Genomic DNA, 26776 nt, shown 5'->3' on the forward strand with positions numbered 1-26776 from the left:
AACGAAAGAACTCTTATTTCTACGGAGTAAATTCCGTGGAAGACTTTCCCTGGAACTCTTGTATTTCCATGGAATTGTTTCCCTGATGTCAAACACAACCTAAGATGAGGATTGATTTCAATCCTCACCAAGGGAGTACTAATCAGAAAAGGTTTCCGATTAAATATTGTATTTAGATAAGTTTTAATTTGAATCTTGTAAGGAATCCTAATTCGATTAGTAAGTCTCGATTTTAATTTGACTTAATAAGTCTCTATAAAGGGTCGTGGTCACCTTTGCACTTGTCAATCAATTTAACCTCCCAAATAATCTCAACGTCTGTCTTTGACATCCCAGAAAATTTATCATTGGAAAGAGATATTGCGACTTAGCAATCCGAACTACGAACGCCCTAAGTCTCATCTTACTGCACCCAGATTGTTGTTGTCACGAGCTCTGTACGTTGTGGGGCTTCCAGCTTCTTCATCTGAAACTTCGTCCTCAACTGAATCTCTGATGACTGTTCTTTCCACAATTCAAAACCCTGTTTTGACATTACCGAAGTCAATCCATGGGCCCAAGTTGTCGCGACAATCCCTGTACTTTCACTGAGGATGATCTCGTTAAGTTGCAGCTTGGAAATTCCATCCCTGAGCATTCGAGTTGGTTTGTCCTTCTGCTAAAGATTGAATCTTTAAGACCACCGATCGGTTCCTTGGCCTCTACGTTGCATTTCTGAAAGAAGGCTTTTCTCTCCTTTTTCACTCTTCTTTTGTGGCTTTCCTAAACCATGTTGGGTCCTTCCCATGTTATCTTAGCACAATGCGGTTCGCTGTCATTATGGTCTTTTTTATTCTCTGTAAGTTACAGCTCAAGATTGTCCCAAGGATTCTGTCTTCACGTAGCTTTACCACATGAAGTAGGATAAAGTTAACTCTTCTTGATATTACTTGGCTGTGAAACGACATTCAAACATCCTTTTCAGGGCTACCTGAAAGAATTACAAAAGAAAATACCTCTTTATTTAATACAATGAGAACAATCAATGGTTCGCCATTCCTCCTAGGTATGTTACCCATGAGATTGATGAAATTCCCAAACTTTTTCTTGGACCGTCTGATGAGGCAGATGTGGCACTTAATCGAAAGACATGGTGTTTTGGATATCAACCCTACCTTTTACCAATAATGATAGGGACCTCGAAATCCCGGACAGAACCTAGGCATTCTTGGCCGGCTGGCGTTGAATTTGTCCCCCTCTCGCGAAATTTTCTATTTGGTCCGTCATTTGCAATAGATTTCAAAAGGAGCCTCCGGATGTTTTAATCCGGGCTGTTGATTTTGTCAACAACCTAGATTCGGTTACCAAATTCTCTATGGGATAAAAACCTATTTTTTTTCTCTTTCTCCGTCTAAACTCTACGGCAATTGCACCTTCTTTCTTCCAACTTCTATCCAGCTCTCTCTCTCTAGCTTCCTTTAACTTGTGGTTCGACTCTAAACTTCAACTCCAGATTGAGCTTGTTCTAGTATTTCCTAACAATTTTGAATAAGAAAGAGAATTTCAAGTATTGTTCACAAAATATGTAAGAAAACATATTATTGTTCTTAGCTTTGGTTCTAACATGTTATAATTTGTTTGTTCTTAAATTTCTTAATGTTTGTTCTTGAATATGTGTTTGTTCTTAAATTTCTTAATGTTTGTTCTTGAATTTGTGTTTGTTTTTAAATTTCGTTTCTTGTTTAGTATTATGTTTAGTATTAATGGAACTCAAGATTTCTTATATTTTGTTGTGTTATGTTTTTCTTTTGGGTTGAAGTCTAGTGGGACAAAAAATGAATTCGGAGAACAAAGATTTGGATGTTCTTGAAATAACATCTGAGAATGATGAAAAAAAACATGTAGAATCAGAATCATCAGAAGTAGAAGTACCCAGAGTTGGGATGGAATTTGATAGTGTTGACCACTTATACGAGTATTGTCTTAGTTATGCAAAAAAAGTCGGATATCCAGTGAAAAAGACAGGTCAGAAAAGTATTAACAGTGTTCTCCGGTACGTATATGTAGCATGTGGTAAGAGTGGAAAATATAAACCGAAAGGACAAAATTTGGTTTGTCCCCAACCTAGTGGTATAAGCGGATGCGAAGCTAAAGTTGCCGCTAAGTTACAACCTGACGGAAAATGGGTGATTTCCATTGTCAATTTAGAGCATAACCATGTCCTTAGTCCTGGAAAAGTTCGACATTACAAATGTAACAGGAAAATCAGTCCACATGTGGCTCGACAACTTGAAGTTTGTGATATGGCAGGAAATAAACCGAGTCGAAGTTATAGGCAACAGGTGGTGGCAGCCGGGGGACATGAAAATGTACCATTTACTGAAAGAGATGCTAGAAATCACATAAGAAATGCTAGGGTGTTACGACTTGGAGAAGGAGACAGTGTGGCAATTCAGGAGTATTTCTTAGCTCAACAAAGAAAAAATAATGGTTTTGTGTTTAGTATGGATTTAGATGAAAACTGTCAATTACGTAATGTATTTTGGGCGGACAGAAGGAGTAGAGAGGCATATAAAGAATTCGGAGATGTTGTTACTTTTGATACAACCTATCTAACAAATAAGTATGGCTTGCCTTTTGCTCCATTTGTCGGAGTCAACTATCATGGACAGTCTATTCTTTTGGGTTGCGGTTTATTGTCAAATGAAGACACAGATACGTTTGCTTGGTTATTTCGCACATGGCTTTCTTGTATGGATAACATCCCTCTATATGCCATTAGTACGGACCAAGATGGAGCTATGCATAATGCAATTGCAGAAGTATTCCCCAACACAAGACATCGGTGGTGTCTATGGCATGTTATGAAGAAAATACCAGAAAAACTTGTTCGCAGTTGGAACTTAATGATAGAAAAATATGGTTTACAAGAAAATAAATGGTTAGAGTACTTGTTCCAAGAGAGAAAACGACGGGCGCCAATTTATGTGAAAGATAAGTTCTGGGCAGGAATGTCTAGTACGCAATGTAATGAAAGTATGAACCCTTTTTTTTATGGTTTCGTTGGCGCGAAAACAAGTTAGAAGCTTTTTGTTGAACAATATAATTTTCCATTGAAGGAAAAGGTGGAAAAAGAGGCACGAGAAGATTTTAGATCATATAACTTACAGATCAAATGTGTGAGTCCATTCCCGATAGAAAAACAAATGAGGGATAAGTATACACTTATTAAGTTTTAGGAGTTTCAGATAGAACTGACTGGAAAGATGGCTTGTGAAACAGTAAATTGTATCGAATATGGTCATGTGTATGATTATAACATTTCGGAGGCAAAGAAAATAGGTGGAGGCACAAAGAGAATAGTATATAAGGTTACACTTGACCCTATTGAATGTGATGTTAGGTGCAATTGTTTGTTGTTTGAGTTTAAGGGGATGTTATGCCGACATGCAATAACTATATTGTGTAGGAACAACATCAATGTCATACCGGATAAATACATCCTACGGAGATGGAGGAAAGATGTAACAAGATCTCACACAAAGGTTAATGTCAACTATGGGAGTTGGAAGACCACACCACAACAAAAGCGATACGATGATTTGTGTCGTTCTTTCACCGAACTAGCAAGTGTTGCTTCTGAGGATGAAAGCAGTACTGAGGATTTACAACAATACCTCCATAAATATAAGTCGAAGTCTTCTTCTCATAACAAAGTGAGTAGCTCTTCAACAACCAGTAAGTCCAAGGGTTATACAGTCGATTGCGAAGATAATGCTCAAGAAAATATCCTTGATCCCGTCTTCTGTAAGGCGAAAGGAAGGCCTCGAGAGAATAGATTTAAAAAACCCCAATACAAGCCAAAAAAACACGTAAGCATGCTTGAACTTATGAATTTTTTCTTCTTTGTTTCCATCATACCAAACTTATATTGTTTCTTGTATTTAGTGTAATACAACTCAAGGAAGTACAGTTAGTGGTAATAATACGCACGAGGGCATGTTGTACACCGAGTCCACTACGGTAACTAGGTCTTAAAAGTTTTTATATATTGATTACTTTGGGTTCGGTTTTTGTTTCTATGTCAACTAACTTAGAAAATCTATTCTATTTAGGGTGGCACTACTGCAACGCCTACTTGTGATCCTGCTTGGAATTTTGCAAATACACAAGAGAGTTCACTTGGTGTTCATGTTGCGCAAGGGAATATCCTCATACCTCCCATCCACATGGTAATATTTTTTTTATTTCTGTTTAATCTATCACAAACTAAGTACATGTATACACTTATTCTTTTTTGTTTCATTTTTTACTTTGTAGTCACATATGGAGTTATTGACGGGCATGTATGGTCCTCAATACTATGCCCAACCGGAAAGATATGGTAGAGATGGTGGGCGTGGAACTACCAGACATGGAGATAGTGGAGAAGGAACTAGTGGACATGGAGATGATGGGCTTCAAGAGATATAAAACGATAGAGCATTTCTGTGTTTCAATTTCTGCTTTAAAGGATTTGATAATTTGTTTATAAGATGAGTTAAGGATTATATGAATATGTCTTAGTTAATGGATTGCAACAATTTGGACAACTTTTTAGACTGCTAAAATTTGGACAGCATTTTGTTGCACTTTGGACAATATTTTGGTTCATCTTGGATTGCTCCAAATCGGACAGCATTTTGCTGCAAATCGGACAACATTTTGCTGCAAATCGGGCAGCATTTTGCTACAAATCAGACAACATTTTATTTGGACTGCAGTCCAAAAAATATTCACATGCAGTACAGAGACATTCACAAACCTTAATCAAGCGCAAAAGATAAACAAACATGTAATGAACCACTTCAACGCATTCAATTAAAAAAAACATAGCACTTGATTCATAATAATGTTTTCTATAACCATATTTCATTACACAACAAGGATATTTTGTTCTTTTATATTGAATTACATTACTAAATTGTGAAAACCCGCAAAACACAAGTTGGGGTTTCCAACTTCTTATCCACATCATGGCAATTCCATTTATCGCCAATGACTGGGTCATAAAATAACACCGGATTCAGGGAGACTGCATGCACACATGATAGTACAAAATCTTATTCCACTTCTGAAGAATGGTCCTTAAGGCTCAAGAACTCTTCTCCCACATTTCGACTCTGTCTTTGTCGATTCACTTTGTTCTTCGAAGCTCACTGATTTTCTAAAACTTCTAACCCCTTCAGAGCTCCGTGCAAAGGTTTTTCGAATCCTTTCTGAAACAAAATCAATCTTTGACCCAAAACCTCTTGAATAGAGTTGATCACTTTTGACCCAGAACTAACTCTGAACTCCAATCCTGAAACCTGATCAAATCAAGAAATAACACATGAATTAACTCTGAACTCCAATCTTGAAACCTCTCGACTAACAAGTAGTACTAACAGTAAACATACGGTTTTCTTTATGATGTTTGGAACAAATTAGCTTCTAATAAATTCCTAAACTTCAATTTCTTATATAAATGAGCATTGGCATCAGATCCAAAAGAAAAGTCGGCTATATATATTATCGAAATGAAACGATTAACAAGTAGTACTAACAGTAAGCATAAAGGTAAATACCTCTCGACTAACAAGTAGTACTAACAGACTAACAGTAAACATAAGGTTTTCTTTATGATGTTTGGAACAAATTAGCTTCTAATAAATTTCTAAACTTCAATTTCTTATATAAATTAGCATTGGCATAAGTTCGAAAAGAAAAGTCGGCTATATATATTATCGAAATGAAATGACTAACAAGTAGTCAAGTAGTATTAACAGTAAGCATAAAGGTAAATACCTCTCAAACTTCTCATCTCTAGAATTCATCACTTTAGATTATCTCTTATATAGCACCCTAACTACTCCAAAACTGAATCTTTGGAGCCCTAAAAAAATGAGTAAAATGTCTTTCATTAGGTGCAACTGGAAAAATCCATACCCTAGATTTAACAAGTATGAAAACCCTATTAACAAGGTTTCTATGTCACTATTGAATACCATAGATTTCAAAACTAAATTCCAGTCTTAGTCTATTAACAAGTATGTAAACCCTAGATTTTAAAACTAAATTTCAGTCTCACTCCATTGACAAATATGAAAACCTAGAATTTAAAACGAGAAGCAATCGAGTTACCTGTTGGTGGTACGAATTCCACTATATCTCTCTTCTTTCTCCAGCGAGGTCGTAATACCTTGATCTTCTCGGGTTCTCCGGTTAGATGGTTGTAGTGAAGATCGAACAAGAAACAAAAGTGAAAGAAAGAATCCTGATTGATGGTTTTGGGTATTTACCCTCTTAATATGAGTAGATAAAATCTGTACCGTTGCTAAAATCAACGGTCCGGATTTAAATAAAGGAGGACTGATGCGAAACTATTGCAAATGACGGACCAAATAGAAAATTTCGCAAGAGGGGGACAGACTCAACGCCAGCCGGGCGAGAATGCCGACGTCTTGTCGCTGAGAAACTTCTTGTCGCTGAGAAAATTTCGCCACGTCGGCATTCTGCCTAGGTTCTGTCCGGGATTTCTAGGTCCCTATCATTATTGACCTTCTACCTTTCTCCTGAGAAACTTCTTGTCGCTGGACTAATTAAGGTATCAATGGGGTGATAGGGGGACTCCCTGGACATACTCCCAGGTGTAGGGCTGGGAAAACGGTCCGGGAACCTGGGGTCCGGCCCGTTCGACCCGGACCGTTTTGACCCGCAGTTCGATGGCTCAGGCTTATTGGGTCGGGACTCAGACATACCCTCAATTCCGAGTCCCGACCAGTTAGGTCCGTCCGACAGCCCCTCGTGTCAACCCGCCCGACAAGCCCTCATCTATTATAAAAACCCTCCTCAACAGAGAAACCCTAATATTAACCTAATCACTTTCTCTCTCTGCCTCTCTCTCTTAGCCGCCCCCTCTCTCTACTCTCTCTCCCCTTCTCATCAAACATCAAACAGAGAATATAAACACCATCACACCATAACCATTATTCCTTCTCATCTATTCAACTCGTATTAACTAATCAACTATTCTCAAAAAAACTAGTAGAAACTAAAGTCTTGAAGCATCCTCATCTCGCTTTGAATCACGATCTCGTCTCATTTACCTACTTGTTATCTGGAAATGGTTGGTTTTAGTTTTTTTTGTAGATCTGATGATGTTCTAACTCGAAGATTAGGTTTTTTTATTTAAAATGTGATGTAACTTTTTTGTAACGATGTTTGAGAGAATGTAGTATATATAGATCTGTTTCGATATTGTTTTCGTTTTTGTTTTTATTAAAGTTGTTTTCGTTGATCTTGGTTGTAATGATATTTTATTAGTAACTAGGGTTTACTGTTTTTTTTAGACTTGGATTTTCATTTAATGGGTTGAGAACTTGAGATAGGTTATGTTTTATTAAAATATAGGGTTTTTAGACTCTGTTTTTTTTTTAACTAAATCTAGGGTTTCAGAAGATTAGGTTTTTAGACTTTTTTTTATACTAAATCTAGGGTTTCAGAAATAGTTAGGTTAATTAATAAAAAAATCTTCTAAAAAAAAAAGAAAAAAAAAAAAGAAATCTCAAAAACCCGAGCCTGTTGGAACCCGCTCGGGCAGCCGGGCTCGGACGGGCTACGGGCTCCTATAGTGAGTGATTGGTCCGGCCCGATCCGCCCCCGATCCGCCCGGGCCCGATCCGCCCGAGCCCGACACTTTGTAGCCCGAGCCAGCCCGCACCCGCCCGATTCCCACCCCTACCCAGGTGTACTCCCCCTCTCAATGACAAGGCCATTTTGGTCTTTTCATAAATTTGTCAGATTGGAAAGACCAAAATAGCCGTATCTTGTGGGGGGGAGTACACTTGGGAGTATGTTTGAGGGAGTCCCCCATTCATTTTCCTAGGTATTGCTGGTAATCGAGCTTTTCTACTTCTTTCCTTATTCTTGTCTTGTGGGAGTTTCCTCGTTAAGCGTTTTCTCCCTTTTCCTACAGCATTGGTACCTAAGAAAAGGAAAGACAATACAGTTGATGTGGGAGTTTCCTTGTTAATCTTTAGCCTCCAAATGGGACGGTAGATCTGTTAAAGCTCCAAATGGGACCGCTGCTCTAGTTCCATTGGTTCTTGCAAATCTCCCTTCTGATGCTCAGGTAAAAGATATCTTGCCTATATAGGTTGTTTTTCCTGCAACCCTTTCAACTCTGAGAACCGCTCAGCCAATTCCCGTGATTTTGTACAGATCGATCTAGAAAAAGCTCATGGTGCTTAAGAGCCACTTCTCGATGGTCCTGATCGTACTGCTGCAATCCCATGTTCTTCTGTCTTCTTAGGAACTTCTCTTGCCAGCCCGTCATTGTACCTTATTTTCCCCCAACCAAGCTAGTCATTGGCATTGGTCCTGATGAGGTATACCTGGAAGAATGTGTGCTCGGGGGGTTCAACATGATAGGGAGAAGCTTCTAAAGAAACCCCTAAGAGCATCCCATATAGCTTTGGTTCTTTGATGCGGACTTTTGCCTTCTCCATATGTGTTTATACGTTTGCTTTGATTTTTCCGAACTAATCTGGAGGTTTGTAGAGCTGGCTTAAATTCCTGCCAAACTGGTTTATCAATGGCCAAAACATAGGAAACAAAGCTTCGCTCGATGTTGCTCTCGATGCGGGCAAATCTCGAAGAGACGTAGTTACAAGAGGAAGTTGCAAAGAACTCCTTGGCTAATGAGAAGACTAGAAACGAGGGGTTGGTGGATGAGTTGAAATAAGTGAAGGAGGATTGTGCCCATCAGATGTTACTACTGAGAGAGGAATATTCGGCGCAGAAGATGAGAGCACAAAAATAATTTGTCGAAAATTTCAAAGACTCTGATGAACTACGACAGTCTTTGAAGTTTTCACGCAAAAATGGTTTTAGTATGGGTTGTTTATGGGGTAAGTTGATTGATATTTGTGATCATAAGATTCAGGTTCTTTTACATATGAATTGAAAGTAGTATTTCTTTTCTTTTTAAGTCAGAACAGAATCTGCCTCGAGTCACATATTTCAGAGTGAATATTTTTTATATTACTCGTGGTGTCGGACTCGTCAAATTTGAGTTGATTTTGATCCATGTAAGTCATACAAATCAGATTCACACAATCAGCAAAAAAACTCATCTTAGTTATGTGACTAGTGAGCCTAAAGTGTTTTTCTCTCACTATTATGTTCAATTAGTTTGGTACTTTGGTAGAAGCAGAAACTACTCAATTGTTGTTTGAACAAGAAAAAAACGAATACAATGGTCAACCCAAACACATTTTAGTTTGAGGGTGTACTCTTAATTCACCAAGTAGTTAGGTTTAATGGCTAAATTAGGGTTGGGAAAAGGGGAGTGACTCTGGATCCGCCCACGAACCGCCCGAGCCCGATGTAATCGTGGGCACTCGGTGTCCGAGACAGACACTACCCATCTAGACCGTCAAATTTAGTCAGACGGGCACGGACAAAAGGCTCTAACAGGCATTCTGCCTGAGTCCGACCGATAAGCCCGAACGATTGTTATTTTCGACTTACTTATACATTTTAATCGTATATAGATAGTTATAATCAATTAATATAGTTCGCAATTAAACTACACAATTACACATATATGCATGGAAAGACTACGTTTTTTATTTATAAAACTGTGTATCTCTTTCATCTCAAAGAGTTTACGATGTGGACTATTTTCTATGGGTTTTGCTTTGGAAATCATAATGAGTATCTTTTATGGGCACTCAAGCAAAAAAAATAAAATAAACATTGTGCATGAATCCGACCGATCTGATATCCAGATTGCCCGACATTTTAGGCAGACACGGACGGACAACCAAACTTTGTCAAATGTCTGCTCGATTTGTCCAGATGTCTGAACAGAAAAATTGAGAAATTGTCCGTCCTGACCGAACCGGAAAAGTAATTGACTGTGGACTATCTGTTCGATCCGTTTCATCCCTAGGCTAAATAACGTTTAATATTTTGTGAATGTATTTTGTTCAAACATATGATTGGCACGCAAACCACTTTTCACACAATGTCTAAGTAATTTTGTTCAAACATATGATTGGCTTTGGAAAACGGTACGAGAACCGACCCTATCCGTCCTATTGTGAGGACCAGGAGCTCGAAGGGAGCCCGAGCCAAGCTCACCCGGCCCGACTCAGTCAAGGCCTTCAATCCGAGTCCCGACCCGTTATGCCCTCCCTTTAGCTGCCCAAGTTCTAAAGCCATGAAACCCGCCCGACCAACCAAATAAGTTTATATGATCTAATGGGGTAAAATATTTTGGCCTTAAAAGAACCTTGCATGCAATGAACACGTTATATGTAACCTCTCCCCTTGCTCCTTCATCTTTAACCCAACAATGTGGGAATAATAGTTTGAGCTTTCATAAATTTTGGCCATTGAAAAGCTTTGTATTGTAAAGAAAGGAAGAGATTATATATATGTATATAACCTCCTTGCTCCTTCATCTTTTATCAAACAATGTAGGACTAAATAGTTAGAGCTTTCATAACTTTTGGCCCTTAAGAAGCTTTGTATTGTAGGAAGAGATTAAAGATGAAGGAGCGAAGAGAGGTTATATATACATATATATATATATATATATACTAGGCATAACCCCCGCACTTCGTGCGGGGGCAATGCCCTTTATGAAATGGTAATAGTGATAATGAAATTGAGCTTAGTGCAATTATTTACAATTTTTACTTGTTTAATGCCTCGTGCGTAACTATAGATACAACGGATTATATCATATATGAGTTGAAAACAATTAGTGTGTTACTCCAACAAAAATATCATCTTCTATGATCTATCTTGTCAAAAGAAAGTTGCTTAGGTGATGAATGAGATAAAAAATTTGTACTCCGACTAAATATTACATATTAATGGCTTTTGCATAAAATTCAAAAGGATTATGCGTAGATTGTGATTAGCACAATCAATATATAACACTTTCTATAGTTTTAGTTTAAAACAAAAGTACTTCTTTCACAAATGCGAACTATGGCTTACTTAAGTTAGTAAAAAGTGAAGAACTTTTTTTTTTGTTGAAACAAAAAAATAAAAGTGAAGAACTTAGAAAGAAAATTGAAGTAATCATATAGATTAAAATATGAGTGGGTTAACAAATTAGATAAAAAATTTCAACAAAAAAAAAAAACAAATTATATAAATTACTTACGGATAAATCAAATGATTTCCACACGAAGAAGCAATATATGTTTTTACATATTAAATTGGAAAAACTTCACTATACTATACATCTTAGAACAATTCCTTGCTAAGAGAACTCCACTGAATGAGGTGAGTTGTGGATGATTTATTTTAGCTGACAAAAATGTTAGTCAATGTCAATGAAAATTTATATTGATGGAAAATAACACGACATTAATTGATTTACCTTGGGAACTAAGAATTAAGGTTGATAGTTGTGTGTTACATAAAAAAGAGTCTAATTGCTCAGCTATACGGATACTTGAACCGAGCTATATACGAAAGATAATGTGTACCTGCGGTCAAAGAGGTGAAGAACTACAAATTAGACAATGAATAAAAATAATAAGCTGCAATGTTACATTATAACATGACCTCTGAAGTTTATTGATGACTAAGAGAAACTTTCATGACAAAAAGAAGACCTCCGAAGTCGAACAACTATCAAGATGGGCAAAGTTAATCTCACCAGATCATACAATTCCAATGAAAAAAATTATTCTTCACTGTAACATACAAAAGAAAGGGAAGTCTAACGAGAGAGAGTAGGAAATGGATAGTTAATCTCGTGCTCTATCTCAAAAGTCAAAACCCTCTATTAAGAACGAAATACAATTCGATATTACAAAGCAAAGCAAATAAACATCGATAACGGGAATGTCAAACAAGAAATGGTACCTGAAAAAGAGGGTGATCTTCGGATTAGATGATTTGGGCTTTACTAAAATTTCAGTCATTGCGTTTCTTGTGGTAGTGGGAAGAGATGGGGGTAAAAATGGCAGAGATGTAAGCTAGGATGCGACAAATAAACAAATAGAAAATAAACAAAGAGTATTGCAATAATGGTTAGTTAAACAACTAAAAATCCAAAACCATACAAACAACATCAGAAAGGGCAATTTACTTACCTAGGTAAAGAAAGGGGGAAGCTAAAAGTAGTTCAAAACTTTTAAGCAAACCCGAAACGAAAACCCTGCATATTGGAGAAAAGAAAATTCACTTAATAACGAGTAATATGATTTATATCCCTTTACAATGTATGAGATCCACTCCAGTACAACGGTGCAGAAACGTATATCTGAGGAACAGCGGGGACGTGAAATCTAGGGAAAATGAAAGAGCAAAGATGAAGTAACATTAGTAAGAGAAGTTCAAATCAATTTTTATCGTGAGATGTCGCAGAATCTTGACTACTTATTCTCATCACCTTTTTTTATATCTCAGAGGTCTAAAATCAACTTAGCTCAGGTGAAATAGTAAGATATGGACTATACAATAAAGCATCTTATTGAGCAACTGTTAGTTTTTTAGGGTTTAATGCTTTCATTAGCTGTAACGATGTATCTCGAGTTCTTCTTCAACAGTGTTGTTATAACGTTAAGAGAGGGTGAAGATTTACGTCTGAGTGATAATAGAAGGCAATGGGACATTGGGAAGTTTTGAAGGTAATTGGTTGTAAATTATGGGAATCAGACCTGCATTTGTTAAAGATCAACATTCAAAAACCTAAGAAGAAATAATTATAGGATAAAACCCTAGAACTCAACCCTAAAACAAAGTAAGTGCTTGCCGACAGTAGAATTCATATTCGTTCTTCACGTCCTAGAAACATAGAACTCATCAGTCAAATATGATGAATATGAACAATAATTAAACCCTAATGAAAAATTCTTACCTGGAAGATCGTATCTGAAGATGTAACAGAGAAACGCTGCAACCTGTACTGCTTCTTCTTCCCCATTACAATTTTGAAAAATCAACATCAATCAGCGAGGCCTAATGTCCCATGAATACACAGATTAGAGGATAAAGAACCCTAAAAGCATAATAAAAAGTAAGTAGATCTTATGAGATAAAGATATTATTATAAACTCAGCATTATATGGCAGCCCATTGAAAGCAAACCGTAGAAAGGTTGTTTCTGCCTTTGTGTGATGATAAGACCTGGTGAAGGAAGAGCTGAATCGAATTCGGAGAGAGAGGCAGATAGGTGAGGATTCAGAAACTTATGAAGTTGAAGGTGGTAGAGTTAAAATCGTGTAAGAGGGTTTGTGAGAGAGGAAATCGAAGAAATGGAATCGGCTGAGGGAGAGGAACTGATCTGGAAGGTTGAAGAGACATCAAGTTTGTGAGATGAAGGGTTTTGGAAGTTAATGAGTCGTTGATTGAATTGAAGGGTCATCAATAAAACATGAATAATCATATCAAATTTGAGATCCGTTTGAACGACCCAGATTCAAAAAGATGAATAATCATGTCTGTGCGGGCAGGGGAATGCCCTTTACACAAATTAGAACGTTAGATGTGATATTTGATCATTCATGTTTTCTTCTCTTTAAACCCGTAACCAAATGATCTCTAATATCTAGACCTTGATGAGCCACCAAGAAACCTAGATCTAATACCATAAACACTATTGTTTTAAATTATGTATCGTCATGTGTCTATTTTCGTACATTTACAAGAATAAACACAAAACATTCAAAAATCAAAATCAATTTTTAAGCTCTTAAAGAGAAACAATTTCAAGAACAGTAGATTCATACATAGACATCCTTAGCAGAAACACAAATATGCAAAGTGGTCTTTGATGGTGATATAAGGAAATATGAAAATTTGATGCAAGAGCTGGAAAAGATAGAATGTGTGAAATAGATATCTCTGGCTTGTCAGAAGCAAAAAAAAATTTATGGTACAACGGTCTAGATATTAATGCAGAAACAAAAACATCACTTTCAGATCAGACATAGAAATCAAATACTTTGAGAATTTTAGCACTTCCTCAGATCTTAGAAACTTGTTTTTCTTCAATCTCTGTACTATCTTGCAATATTTAAAAAATGCAAAGACAATTTGAAATTTTAATAAAATTAATGAGACCATAAAATCCCATAATCAACAATGGTTTTTTATCAGTCCAAATGAAGAACATCAAGAGTCTATGAACGGTCATAACTGTAGTCATCAAGTCTTGTAGTTAATGCTAATTTTACTTCTACAAATGTTCACTCCGAGTTCGGAGTAATAACGTAGCACTCTTTCTTACTAAAAATGTAAACTTAATGAGATTGGACAAGAAATAATGAATATTGAATGTGTCGAATCACGTCAAGAGAAAATGTAATAGACTAAGAAAATTTATCTAATGACAACTTTAGTCATAATAGTTCTTGACAAAGTCCGAAGGTAATAAGTGAAGGAGTTGAAGGAGATGTCCTTCGACCAAGGTGACAATGCGAACAATTTGTCGGATAGGACAATTGATGTGGAAGATCATCAAGTCCGATTGATTTAGGGATCGTAGAGTTGTAGCTAGAGACCAACTACGATCGTCGAATTACGAAGTAATTCGCGGCTAACTTCGATCGGATCCTACAACGGGTTACACATAAGAGTGACAAATTGATCTAGGATATGACTAGTGGGAGTGAGATATAATCATGGGAGTGTCCCATAAACATATCTCATAGGCCTAAAAGGAATTAGGCAAAGATAGTACAAAAAGGCCAAAAACAGGGTTTTTGGGCCTAGACCGGTTCGGGTACTTCTAGGACTCGGATTGGGCTGAATTTTGGAGGGTTAGTTGCTGATATAATAAAAATTATATCTGCCAATTTTCGTGGTGTTTGGACACCTCCTCCTTAGGGAATTGAGAAAATACCAATAGTTGCTATTTTCGACTATTTCCCTAAATCTTATTCTAAAGGGTGTTTTAGGAAACCTAAAGGGAAGTGGATTCTTATTAGGGTTCTATATAAACACTCTTAGGGCAGAGAATAAGGTGTGGAATTTCTCTCTAAGCTTTCTTACTCTACCACATCAAGTAGAGAGGAGAAAGTGAGCTAATTCCCATTAACTATCTATCTAGTCAAGAAGAAAGGAGTTCTTCTTTTCAACCACCATTGGTGTGCTAGCTATACAACAAGGTGGGAGATCAAATTGTTTGCTCGTGTCCCATGTAGAGGAGCTACACTTGAAGCTCTTGATCTTCTTCAATCAATTCAACTAGTTCGAGGGAAAAGCGATTAAGGTAATCTACTATCTCCATTAGATTAATTACTAGTTTTGCATGTGATCCTGGGAATACTAGTGTAGACATTAGATGTCATATTTCCGCTATAAACACTAGTAGAAGGGTGTAAATCCCTACAGTGGCGTCAGAGCCTCTTGCTATTAACTAGTTTTTGCTAAGAATCGAACTAATTTATATGCTTGATAGTTTGAAAATTGAGTTTATAAAAGTATTTTAAAAGGTGTTTTTAAAAAGGTATTTTTAACTCATAATTTGATGGGATTCAATAAATTTTCAAATTGAGAATCACATTGATGATTAAAAGTGTTTTAAAAGTCTCAATTTTATTGAATTTCAAACTAATCCATGCTTGATTAAATTGATAGTTATGTTTAAAAAGATTTTAAAACATAAAATTTGATTAATTTTGAATTGGATTCAAAGATTTTTCAAAATTGATTTCAAAATTGTTCTTTGAAAAATTTCAAAAACCTAGATTTTGATCCAAAATTGGTTTGATTAAGAGTTGTTTTTAAGTTTTGGAAACTTTTGAAAAACAAAATTTTGGAATTTTAGAAGTGTTCTAAAAAGAGTAGTTTTGACTTTAGGAAGCTCTCAAAACAAATTTGGAAAAATTTAAAAGTTTCTAAAAGTTTTAAAATTTTTTTAGAAGTGTTCTAAAAGGAATTTCAAAAATTTAAGAAAAGTTTTAAAAATTGGAAAATAGCAACTTAGAGTTGCATAAGAAAAAAAAATTTCTTTTTTTTTTTTCTTTTTGGAAACTAGGGTTTTGAAAAACCCTAGTGTCCGGCCAGGAAGCTTCCTGGCCGGACCAGAAGCTCCTGGATGCGTCCTCTGGACGCGTCCAGAGCAGCTGCTGAGACGCGTCTTGAAGACGCGACCAGCAGCTGCGACAGAAGATTCTGGACGCGTCTTTGAGACGCGTCCAGAGCAGCTACTAAGGACGCGTCTTGAAGACGCGTCCAGGTCGCGTCTAAGACGCGACCAGCAGCTGCGAAGGAGCTTCCTGGACGCGTCTAGGACGCGTCCAGAGCACTCGACCAGACGCGTCTTGGAGACGCGTCTGGGAGGTTCTGGGTGTCTCGGACTAGTCCGAGACACCTAGTGCTGGTCTGGTCCAGTACCAGACACGTCTAGGACGCGTCTGGTACATGGACTAGCGTCCTGGCTCCGGCCAGGACGAGACCAGGCCTTGATAGGCCTCGGCCAGGACATGCCGGCCCTATGGGCCGTGCTATGTCCGGACCTTGTCCGAGCCCTTTTTGGGCTTGGGCCGGGACTTGTCTATGACTTGTCCCGGGCTTTTTCGAGGCTTTTCGGACCACGAAAAGGGACCATCATTCGAGTGGGAGTTTTTGCCAAATTTTTTTCCGATTCCAACCAAATAATTCCAAAATCAATCCGGGCCATCCAATAGCCCAAAACGGATTTCTCTTTAAATTGATTTATGAAATCATTAAGAATCGAACCAATATTTTTTCCGAAATTGACCCGGGCTTTCTCGAGCCCAAAACGGAGTTTTTCTTAAAGATGAGTTTAGAAATCATAAAAGATAAAACCGGAAAGCACCATTAGTAGAATTCTTCGAATTTAGACTTAAGGTCCGTAATGTGACATGTGATGTCAACAAAAGTATCTCCCAAGATAATCATGCATATATAATTCTTAGCCTTGATATATTATATGATTGCATGTGATGTGAATGCGGGAAACTAGTATGGCCATAGATTTATTTCTTTATTCTTGTTTTAAGCACGGATGGGTGCATGCTTTGTAATTAATTTTAATTTCAAGTTTATACGATCTGCGAATCGTTAGAGTCTTGTAATTAGAGTTTAGGGTCTATGAGTCCATTGAAGAAACTCGAGGATGAAATCCAAAGGCGAGTGGGAGAAATCAATGGAGGTTCAAAGATGGCGATCTAAGACGAACCAAAAGGCGAAACAAGAAGAAAACCAAGGGTGATTAGATCTTCTAGGTTAGGGGCCATACTAGGATCCATGTCTGCTTGATTTACTTTCTCGCGCGCATTTACTTACTTATTTACGCTTTATGTCGTGGATGTTAGTTAGGCTAAATAGTTCACTATAACAAACGCCAGACTAGCGTAAAAGTCCCCAAAAGTAATCTTGAGTAATCGCCTATCCAGATTAAGACACTCGTTGCGCCCTTGTTCGAGAAAGGTGGGTCGGCCTTCGCAGAGTACCTCCTCTACCTTGAGACAATGCGGGTAGGTCTATAGAAGAGGCCTACACGTCTAAATGGTTCTACTCAACGAGATCAGCAAGAGAGTCTTGGATACTCGAGGCAAAAGGATAGATTAGTCATTCATTAATGAAATCTATCAACCAAGAGTCATAAGGTATGATCAGTGAAGTAGTTCGCTCACCCGGAACGACGGAGTCAAAGGGTAGGGCCTTCGTCCGCTTTACTTCGAAGAACTGGGGTCTTGGAATCACTTATTCAATCGGGGACGATTGAATATTGAATAATGTGGGAAAACTAATGTTTTTCAAAAACGATAACGAGTTTTAAAACTTTGCCATTTCTTTTATGTAGTTCAAAGATGACAAAAGATATTTTCAACTTCCGCTCACTTCTCGACAAGGAGAAGCTGAATGAGCACAACTTCCTTGACTGGGAAAGGAACCTAGGAATAGTTCTCAGGATGGAAGGAAAGCAACATGTACTAGAAACTCCAATTCCTGTATTGGATGATAATTCGACTAAAGAAGAGATAGATGAAGAAAGGAGTGTGCGGAAAAAGGCAGAGCCCGTAACTTGCTTAATGCTAGCAACCATGGAACCGACTCTGCAAGAGCAATTCATAGACATGGATGCTTACTCCATGATGCGACAACTTCGGGAAATGTTCCAGAAACAGTCGAGATTGGAGAGGTTTGAAACCTCTAAAGCGATTATGGACATGCGCCTTGAAAAGGGAAAACCAGTTGGGCCTCATGTTCGTCAAATGATCAGGCTCATGTAGGGTTTTGGTGTATCCTATACACTACCTAGTGTTGTAAGCGGAATCTCAAACATCTCATGTTTAACACTAGATTGCCCAGGACCTATATGCATAAACTAATCAATGAACTAGAGAGGGATAAATACCTTAACGCGTTTTTCCCTCGAACCATTCCAATCGCATGCAAAGATCGAGAGCTCCAATTGTAGCTCCTCTACTTGAGACACCGAGTGAATAGACTTGATCTCCCTTCCTTTCAGACTGCTAGGACTTACTAGAAGGTTGAGAAGAACTCTTCTTCTTGACTAGATTGATAGAATGGGAACTTTCTCTCTATATTCCTCTCTCTCCAATTGCTGTATATTCAGAGAGAGAGAGAGCTGTATATTTTTCCTTAGAGAAAAATCCACCCCTTTTCTGTTCTCAACTGACCCAATATATAGACAAACCCTAATTAGAATCTCATTCAGATTAGGTTTTCTATTTTCTGGGTCACAGAAAAGATAATTACCAAAATACCCTTTTTGGGGTATTTTGATAATCCCCTTAAGTGTGGCCGGCCAGGGCAGCCCACTATGGGCCTTATATGGCCGGCCCACTTACTCTGGTCGGCCATCTCATGGCCGGCCCAAAGAGCCTCCTTTCTATCTTGTCCCGAATCTCCATTCGGACCCTTTCGACCTTTCCAGTTGAATCCCATCCAACTTTAGCCAGTTCCCGTCTAGTCAATTCTCTCCGATCAAGTTACCACTCTTATGTGTAACCCGTTGTAGGATCCGGTCTATGTTAGCCTCGAATCAACTCCTTGATCCGATGATCGTAGTTGGCTTCTAGCAAAGCATTACGACCCCTAATTGGACCGGACTGGATGATCTTTGCGTGTGGTCATCGTTATCCTAACTGACAAATTGATCGCATTGCCACCTTGGTCGAAGGACACTCCTTCGGAAGGACATCTCCTTCAGACCGAACGGATAAATCCTTCAGTCTCCCACTTGTACTTAGAACAAGTGCAATGCTCGATTCCCATGTCGCTTAGTATCCCATCTGATACGTCACACCGTTCAGACTTTCTTGATCCAGAGAACAACTGTCAATTCAAATGATTAACTCTTAATCCATTTGAGTGCGGCCACACATTTCACAGTTGCTTCTCCTCATGTGGCCCGGAGATACTTATTCCTAACTTAATAGGAGGACATCATCCAGTCTTGTACTCCCACTTAACTTCATGTCTATCCTGTCTCCCCCAGTATGCTGCCTTTATAACCTCCTTTTACGGCGCGGCGTTTGACAGTACCAAAGTTCGACATTCCTTACATAAGATGAGTGGAGCACTCATGTTTACGGAATCTCTCCAATCTTGCCTATAAGAGTTTGTGACGCCTTTTTCAACTTCTTGAAAAAAAACTCTCATCTTTGGGTTAATCCAATGTAGATTCCCCAATCTACATCCATGTAATTGACTTAAATACCATATTCCTATAGCTCATGGAACTGCGCTATCAGTCAATTCCCATGCTAGTCTTCTTAAGTCATTGTTGTCCATGCAATGACCTGGACTAGGGACTCTATAATGAATCTATTCCATGTTCACTTAGTAGGGTTCCATTTACCAGATCACGTATCTGATAAACCTACCTGGAATTCCTCATTATTTTTGGACTGTCATTAAACACTAAACCATGATTTAACGACGAAATAATTAACTTATTTCTGATAATAAGAGTTTGTAAATCTTGAGCCTACCCGTGTAACTCCTTACACCCCCAAGTTTACTAGTCTAAGCTTTTCAGGAAAGCTTAATGCCTATGACCTTAGTATTACCACCATACTTAGTCAAGGTGACAGTTTAGTTAATAGATCAAATCTATATGGATTTTGCTTGTTATCATCCGATGATAATCTTCAGTATCGCCATACCGAATTAAAACTTCCCAAGTTTTAACTATTTTCTTTTATTTGTAAAGTTTGCAACAGTCTCCGCCTGGAACCCTTCCAACTTACTGTTCTTCCAAGTCAAGATTGTCATCTTATTTTGGAAGTTTGCAACATATGACTTTTCAACCTTTTATTTTCATACCGAGATCACACAAGTTCTTCTCAAGTACATTGTGTGATCCAGATTAGCTCATCTGGATTTGATTGGTGACGACCATAAATACTCCAAGTATTTTGCGACGTCGAGGCGAATGCTAATCATGTCCCACATGACCGATTTTATGCCTTTTGCATAACCATCTTTCTCATGCGCGCTTGCTCATCAGAATCCTTCAGATTCAAAATCTTGCTAAGCTGTGTGCCATGAGACTTGGGTAGAAATACTCCGTTTGAGTGTTTCACATTGGACTTTTCAAGACCTTTTCTTGAACAAGTCTTATCACCTTCTCGATCTATCTCCATAGATCTTTGGTGCCCAAAAGCATTTCACCTTTATGTGGTCCTTTTATTGAGTCAGTTCTAAACTGTTTTCAACATCAGAATGTTGTTCTCAATCTCTAGTATGTCATCTACATACCGGACCAAAGAAAACTGGGTCACTCCCACTAACCTTCTTGAACTTCTTAAATTCAAGATTTCTCTTCATTCCCAAAGAAACCAACTCTTGATTACTTTGCTGAATCGAAGATTCCAACTCCTACTTGCTCGCTTTAATCCCTTGATGGATTTTGAAGCTTGCATTCTTACTAGCTTCAGAAGAGTAAACTTCCTCCTGAATGTGTCATGTACACATTCCTTTACTAGTAATAGATCATTATGGTCATGCTCTGGGAAACACCAATGTTTCCCTCCTTGTCTGTTTTTCACTTTGAAAAACCTATTTGGACTTAACAGGAACCCTTCCTTTAAGCAAAATAGACCAAGTTCCAAACTTGATTTCAGACATGGATACCATTCTGATCATATGGCTCCAAGCCATGTTTCGGAGTGATTCCGTCACAGCTAGCTCATTTTCTTCTTCAGCCGGATCCCCATCCTCTGAGGCAGATTTATGAGCTTTCAAGGTCTATAAGGGGTTTGAACAACTTCGAGACACTCTCAACTCCTTGAGGGTTCTCTTGCGAATCACATTCGCCCTGCGCGGGAGGATCTCCGAGATCTACCATCTCTTCCTCTCTTTCCTTTTCTATCGGCTCAGAATAGTTAGGAATCGCGACTTCTGACATCGGTACCACGGTGTCAGTTTGTTGCTCAGATCGAATTTCTTCGATTTCTAATATTTCTCCCACTTGTCTTCTTGAAATAACTCTTATTTCAAGGAAGACACCATCACGAGCAACAACCACCTTGTTCTCTGATTGCTTGTGGAAGAATCCCCAATATTTATTTATCCCATAAATAAATATTCTTTCCTGATATGCAAACTTGGTTCTCGGAAACCATTTACGTTTCATATCTATAGACCTTCAGAAAAGACCACTTTTGGAACCCTTCCAAACCCATACTCTTATGGTGTCTTTTCAGCTTTTGACGGAATATGGTTAGCTAGGAAGAACGACCGTGTTTGAGAATATATCCTAGAAAGTGTTCGAAAGATTGGCCTTAACCCATCACATATCGAACCATGTCTCACATGTTCGATTACTCCCACTAAACTCATCATCCATATGATGTGTTTGTGGAGCAAGTTGAGAAACTATTTCTCAACTTCTTTTGATGGTCATCAAATTTCTGATTCAAATATTCATCATCTCGATCCAATCGAATGACTTATATTTTCATCAAGTGGATTCAGGTTGACTCTAGTTAGTGTACCAATAATTTTACGTACAACTGTATGTACAAAAAAAAAACTATTAGTTTACTAGCCCTTTCTCCCTTTCTAAAAGGTGACTTTGTCAAATGGCCACGTTGAACAAAATTCACATGTGTCGTATGATTCAAAATCATTAGACTTAGAAATTCATACCATTGGATCTTCTTCATGTGTTTTATGTCAATTTGACCAATGACAAAACATGAGTTGACCTCTCCGAATCCTTTGATTATAGCCTATCGTATCATTGTTAATGTTCTTGGTTCTCTAAGAACCTTTCGTTAATTTAGCACTATTTTAAAACATCTGATGTTTCTAGAAGAACATAATAACTCTTATTAAGTTCTACCTAGATTAGTGTCTAAAAGAAGACTTTGATCCCTTTCAGCATCCTTAGCAACTCTTGCTTCTGCTCCCTCTTGGATCCTTTCTTTTTTTAGTCAAGCATGTAATTCCCACAAAGGGAATCTACAAAACTTGCTAAACTAACTTAGTTAACAAAGATACAAGAATCGGAATTCATAATTCCTTTTCTTTTCTCTTCCAGGTACTCCGGGTAGTTTCCTTGAATGGCCTAGCCAAACTTTTACAACGACCCTTTAACCTTTTGAATCATAAGAACTCTTCTTATATTCTTTCGGTAGCTGAATCTTAAGAACGTTTCTTAGATTCACTTTTCCTCAATGTTCTTTTCAAGACGACTTTCTTAGAGGCACCATCCTCTCCATTCACGACTTCTAGTGGAACTCTTCCTTTAGTTTTCGAATGGTTGTGTATGCATCCATATCATTAATCTCTACGTGAGAGAAGAATTTTATGGATGTTCACAAAAGACTTTGGATAATCATATCCTCAATCGTCTGAAGAACCAATGAACATTAGGAATGATATATTCTCGGACGTTTTCTTTATTTCGAATTCGAGAACGCTTCTCGGATTCCTTTCCAATCATGAAAATAATTTTCGTTTAATTCCTTCTAAAGGAATGAACGAAGGTTGGAAAACTATTTTCTAACAGTCATATATTCTCTACTTTTAAAAGAAAATAAAACAAAATCCTAAAACTTATTATCATTGCAAAAACACTTTTTGCCATATTATTCAGTGAAAACCGTCCCCCTTTGAATAATATGATTCCAAGATCCCATTCCTGTGAAGTTAAGCGTACTTTGGCACTGCCCTTAACTTCACCCTCCTGGGTGAGTAACTCCTTACTGATCATATCTCATATGACTCTTGGTTGATGAATAACACTTATGTGTTAAATTCATCCTTTTGCCTCGAAATCCAAAACTCTTTTGCTGACTCGTTTGAGAATAACCATTTAGACATGTAGACCTCTTCATAGGTCTACCCGTATTGTCCCGAGGTAAAAGATGGCACCCTGCTTTGGCATGACCCACCATCGATGAACAAGGGCGCAACAGGTGTCTTAATCTGGGTAGGCATTACTCAAAATTCTTTTTGGGGACTTTTACGTTTTTGTTTGCATGCATTACTGTGAACTCTAACATAATCATACACCACACAAAACGTAAATAAATAAATGCGCGCGAGAAAATAAATCAAGCAGATATGATCCTAGTATGGCCCCTAACCTAAAAGATCTAATCTTCTTAGGTTCTTTGCTTGTTTAGCCTCCGTTCGCCTGGATCTCCATCCTCGAACATCCATTGAATTCTCCCACTCGAACCACGATCTCATCCTTTGGCTCTTCAATGGACTCAATTGTACCCTTAAACTCTAATTACAAGACTCAACGATTCGCAGATCGTATAAAACTTGAAATTAAATTAATTACAACGGGCACCCATCCGTGCTTAAAAACAAGATAGAACAATTCTATGGCCATACTAGAACCCGCATTCACATCCATACACACATAATAATATGACATTCATAAAACACCCAAGTATGTATGAGATTCGCTTACTCAGGTCGAATCTAGGTTTGCTATGTTCTAGATAGCTATTCGGGAGATACTACCGACATCTCTATGTCTAACGTGCCTTAAGTCCCACTAATGGCTCGTTTGGTTTTATCTCAAAAGATTTTGAAATCGTTTTGGAAAAACTCCGATTCGGGCTTTGGTGGGCCCGGGTCGCTTTCGGAAAAAATATGGTCAAAGTCGGAAGAAGAAAACCGAACCCTCCCACTTAAGTCAAGGTCCAAAAGACCCGAGTCTAACTCAAAAGACTTAAGTCAAACTTGGTCAAGGGACCCTTTGACTAGACCTAGTCAAGTCTCGGTCAAGGTCCGAACCAAGGTCGGACCCGGATTGGCACGTTACAGACCGTGCCAAGTCCCTCGGGTGGTCGCGTCCTGGCCCTAGGCCAGACGCTTCCTGACCATGCAGACGCGTCCTAGACGCTCTGCCCAAGTCTTAAGCTTCTCGGACTCCCAGTGCGAGATAGCTTCTGGTCTCACCAGACGCGTCCCAGACGCGCTCTGGAAGGTTCTGTCCTGGTCGCGTCCGGATTCCCAATCCGAGATGCGTCCGGACATGTCTCTGTGGTCGCGTCTGGAAGACGCGACCTCAGGTGCTGGACGCGGATCCTTCGGGATCCCTGTCCGAGACGCTCTCGGACTCCCAGTCCGAGACGCTCTCGGACGCGTCCTCTGTCCGAGAATAGCGCGGACGCGTCTAATCCGAGACGCTCTCGGATTCCCAGTCCGGGAAGGACTGGGACGCGTCCTGAGCGTCCGCGACTGGCCAGACGCGTCCTGGGACGCGTCCTGGTCAGTCCGGTCTCCTGGACAGCACCCTGTTTTCTTCAATTTTCCAAAAAATTCCAACTTTTTGCTGCTGTTTTGATGATTCTTCATCCAAAAACTCAGCAATTTGAAAACTCTTTTCAAAAAACCATCCACTTTAAAATTTTATTTTGAAAACTCTTTTCAAAAACACCAAATTTTAAAGATTTACCATTGAAACTCTTTCAATTTTCTATCCGATTAAGTCTAAATCTAATTCAAACTAATCAATTTCATGTCTAAATCCCTATTTAAACATAAAATCATCTAATCAATCAAGCTCGAATCTAATTCGACTAGTCAGAGATAGTTTCATGCAACCGGCTCTGATACCACTGTAGGGTTTTGGTGTATCCTATACACTACCTAGTGTTGTAAGCGGAATCTCAAACATCTCATGTTTAACACTAGATTGCCCAGGACCTATATGCATAAACTAATCAATGAACTAGAGAGGGATAAATACCTTAACGCGTTTTTCCCTCGAACCATTCCAATCGCATGCAAAGATCGAGAGCTCCAATTGTAGCTCCTCTACTTGAGACACCGAGTGAATAGACTTGATCTCCCTTCCTTTCAGACTGCTAGGACTTACTAGAAGGTTGAGAAGAACTCTTCTTCTTGACTAGATTGATAGAATGGGAACTTTCTCTCTATATTCCTCTCTCTCCAATAGCTGTATATTCAGAGAGAGAGAGAGCTGTATATTTTTCCTTAGAGAAAAATCCACCCCTTTTCTGTTCTCAACTGACCCAATATATAGACAAACCCTAATTAGAATCTCATTCAGATTAGGTTTTCTATTTTCTGGGTCACAGAAAAGATAATTACCAAAATACCCTTTTTGGGGTATTTTGATAATCCCCTTAAGTGTGGCCGGCCAGGGCAGCCCACTATGGGCCTTATATGGCCGGCCCACTTACTCTGGTCGGCCATCTCATGGCCGGCCCAAAGAGCCTCCTTTCTATCTTGTCCCGAATCTCCATTCGGACCCTTTCGGCCTTTCCAGTTGAATCCCATCCAACTTTAGCCAGTTCCCGTCTAGTCAATTCTCTCCGATCAAGTTACCACTCTTATGTGTAACCCGTTGTAGGATCCGGTCTATGTTAGCCTCGAATCAACTCCTTGATCTGATGATCGTAGTTGGCTTCTAGCAAAGCATTACGACCCCTAATTGGACCGGACTGGATGATCTTTGCGTGTGGTCATCGTTATCCTAACTGACAAATTGATCGCATTGCCACCTTGGTCGAAGGACACTCCTTCAGAAGGACATCTCCTTCAGACCGAACGGATAAATCCTTCAGCTCATAGGCAAACTGGTTAAACTAGGTTTCCCTTATAGCCAACAGACAGCTACCGACACTATCCTTCACTCCCTCCATAGTGGTTTTAATCAGTTTAAGATGAACTACAACATGAATGGATGGGATAAAACGTTGGAGGAACTTCATTCTATGCTTCTAACAGCCGAAAAGGACGTCGCTATAGTGGAAACTAAGAAGGACGTTCTTATGGTACAAAAGGACAAAGGGTTCAAGAAAGGTGGAAAACAGAAGAAGAAAACCACGTCAAAAGGTAAAAGCAAACGAGTTGCCAAACCTAAAGACAAAGGTCCTCCTCCTGACACCAAATGTTTCTACTGTGATGGCAAGGGCCACTGGAAAAGAAACTGCCCTAAGTTCTTGGAGGACAAAAAGAATGGAACAGTGGCTTCCAATTCAGGTATAAACAGTTAACTTATCAAATACTGAAAAATTCCCAAACCTTGGTATATGATACCTAAAATTGCCCTTTCATTGTGAATGTACAGGCGCAGCTGGGAACTGAGTATTTGGCTAAGGAAGACAAGATCCAAGAGGGAGCAGAAGCCTCGACTGCTAAGGATGCTGAAAGGGATCGAAGTCTACTTTAGGCACTATTCTAGATTAATCGTTTTCTAGTTTTTTTTAACATCATCTCTGTACTAAGTATTATGGAGAATCAATAAAGAACTTTATTTCTAAATTGAGATGTTAATAAGTGCTAAATTTAACAAACTATACCAAAA

The 26776-nt window shown here is 38.6% G+C and overlaps 1 protein-coding gene and 2 long non-coding RNA genes across 3 annotated transcripts; 2 read left to right on the top strand and 1 right to left on the bottom strand.

Moving 5' to 3' along the window:
* Positions 1–1779: 1779 nt before the first annotated feature.
* Positions 1780–6268, top strand: LOC147549010 (protein FAR1-RELATED SEQUENCE 5-like). The gene is made up of 2 exons (XM_086670767.1): positions 1780–3279; positions 5555–6268. The coding sequence occupies exon 1, from the start codon at positions 1815–1817 to the stop codon at positions 3060–3062; it is 1248 nt and encodes a 415-aa protein (XP_086526893.1). The 5' UTR covers positions 1780–1814; the 3' UTR covers positions 3063–3279; positions 5555–6268.
* Positions 4841–6237, bottom strand: LOC147549011 (uncharacterized). The gene is made up of 3 exons (XR_015238162.1): positions 6142–6237; positions 5806–5893; positions 4841–5327 (listed from the first exon to the last, which is right to left on the bottom strand). It is a non-coding gene; the product is annotated as an uncharacterized LOC147549011 (long non-coding RNA).
* A 1730-nt stretch (positions 6269–7998) lies between the features above and the next one.
* LOC147549012 (uncharacterized) lies at positions 7999–8961 on the top strand. Its single transcript, XR_015238300.1, has 2 exons — positions 7999–8131; positions 8221–8961. It is a non-coding gene; the product is annotated as an uncharacterized LOC147549012 (long non-coding RNA).
* The last annotated feature ends 17815 nt before the right edge of the window (positions 8962–26776 follow it).

Source organism: Eschscholzia californica, unplaced genomic scaffold, assembly GCF_041429995.1.
Source record: "Eschscholzia californica isolate CP2 unplaced genomic scaffold, dmEscCali1.0.p SCAF_3, whole genome shotgun sequence".
Classification (NCBI taxonomy): Eukaryota; Viridiplantae; Streptophyta; class Magnoliopsida; order Ranunculales; family Papaveraceae; genus Eschscholzia; species Eschscholzia californica.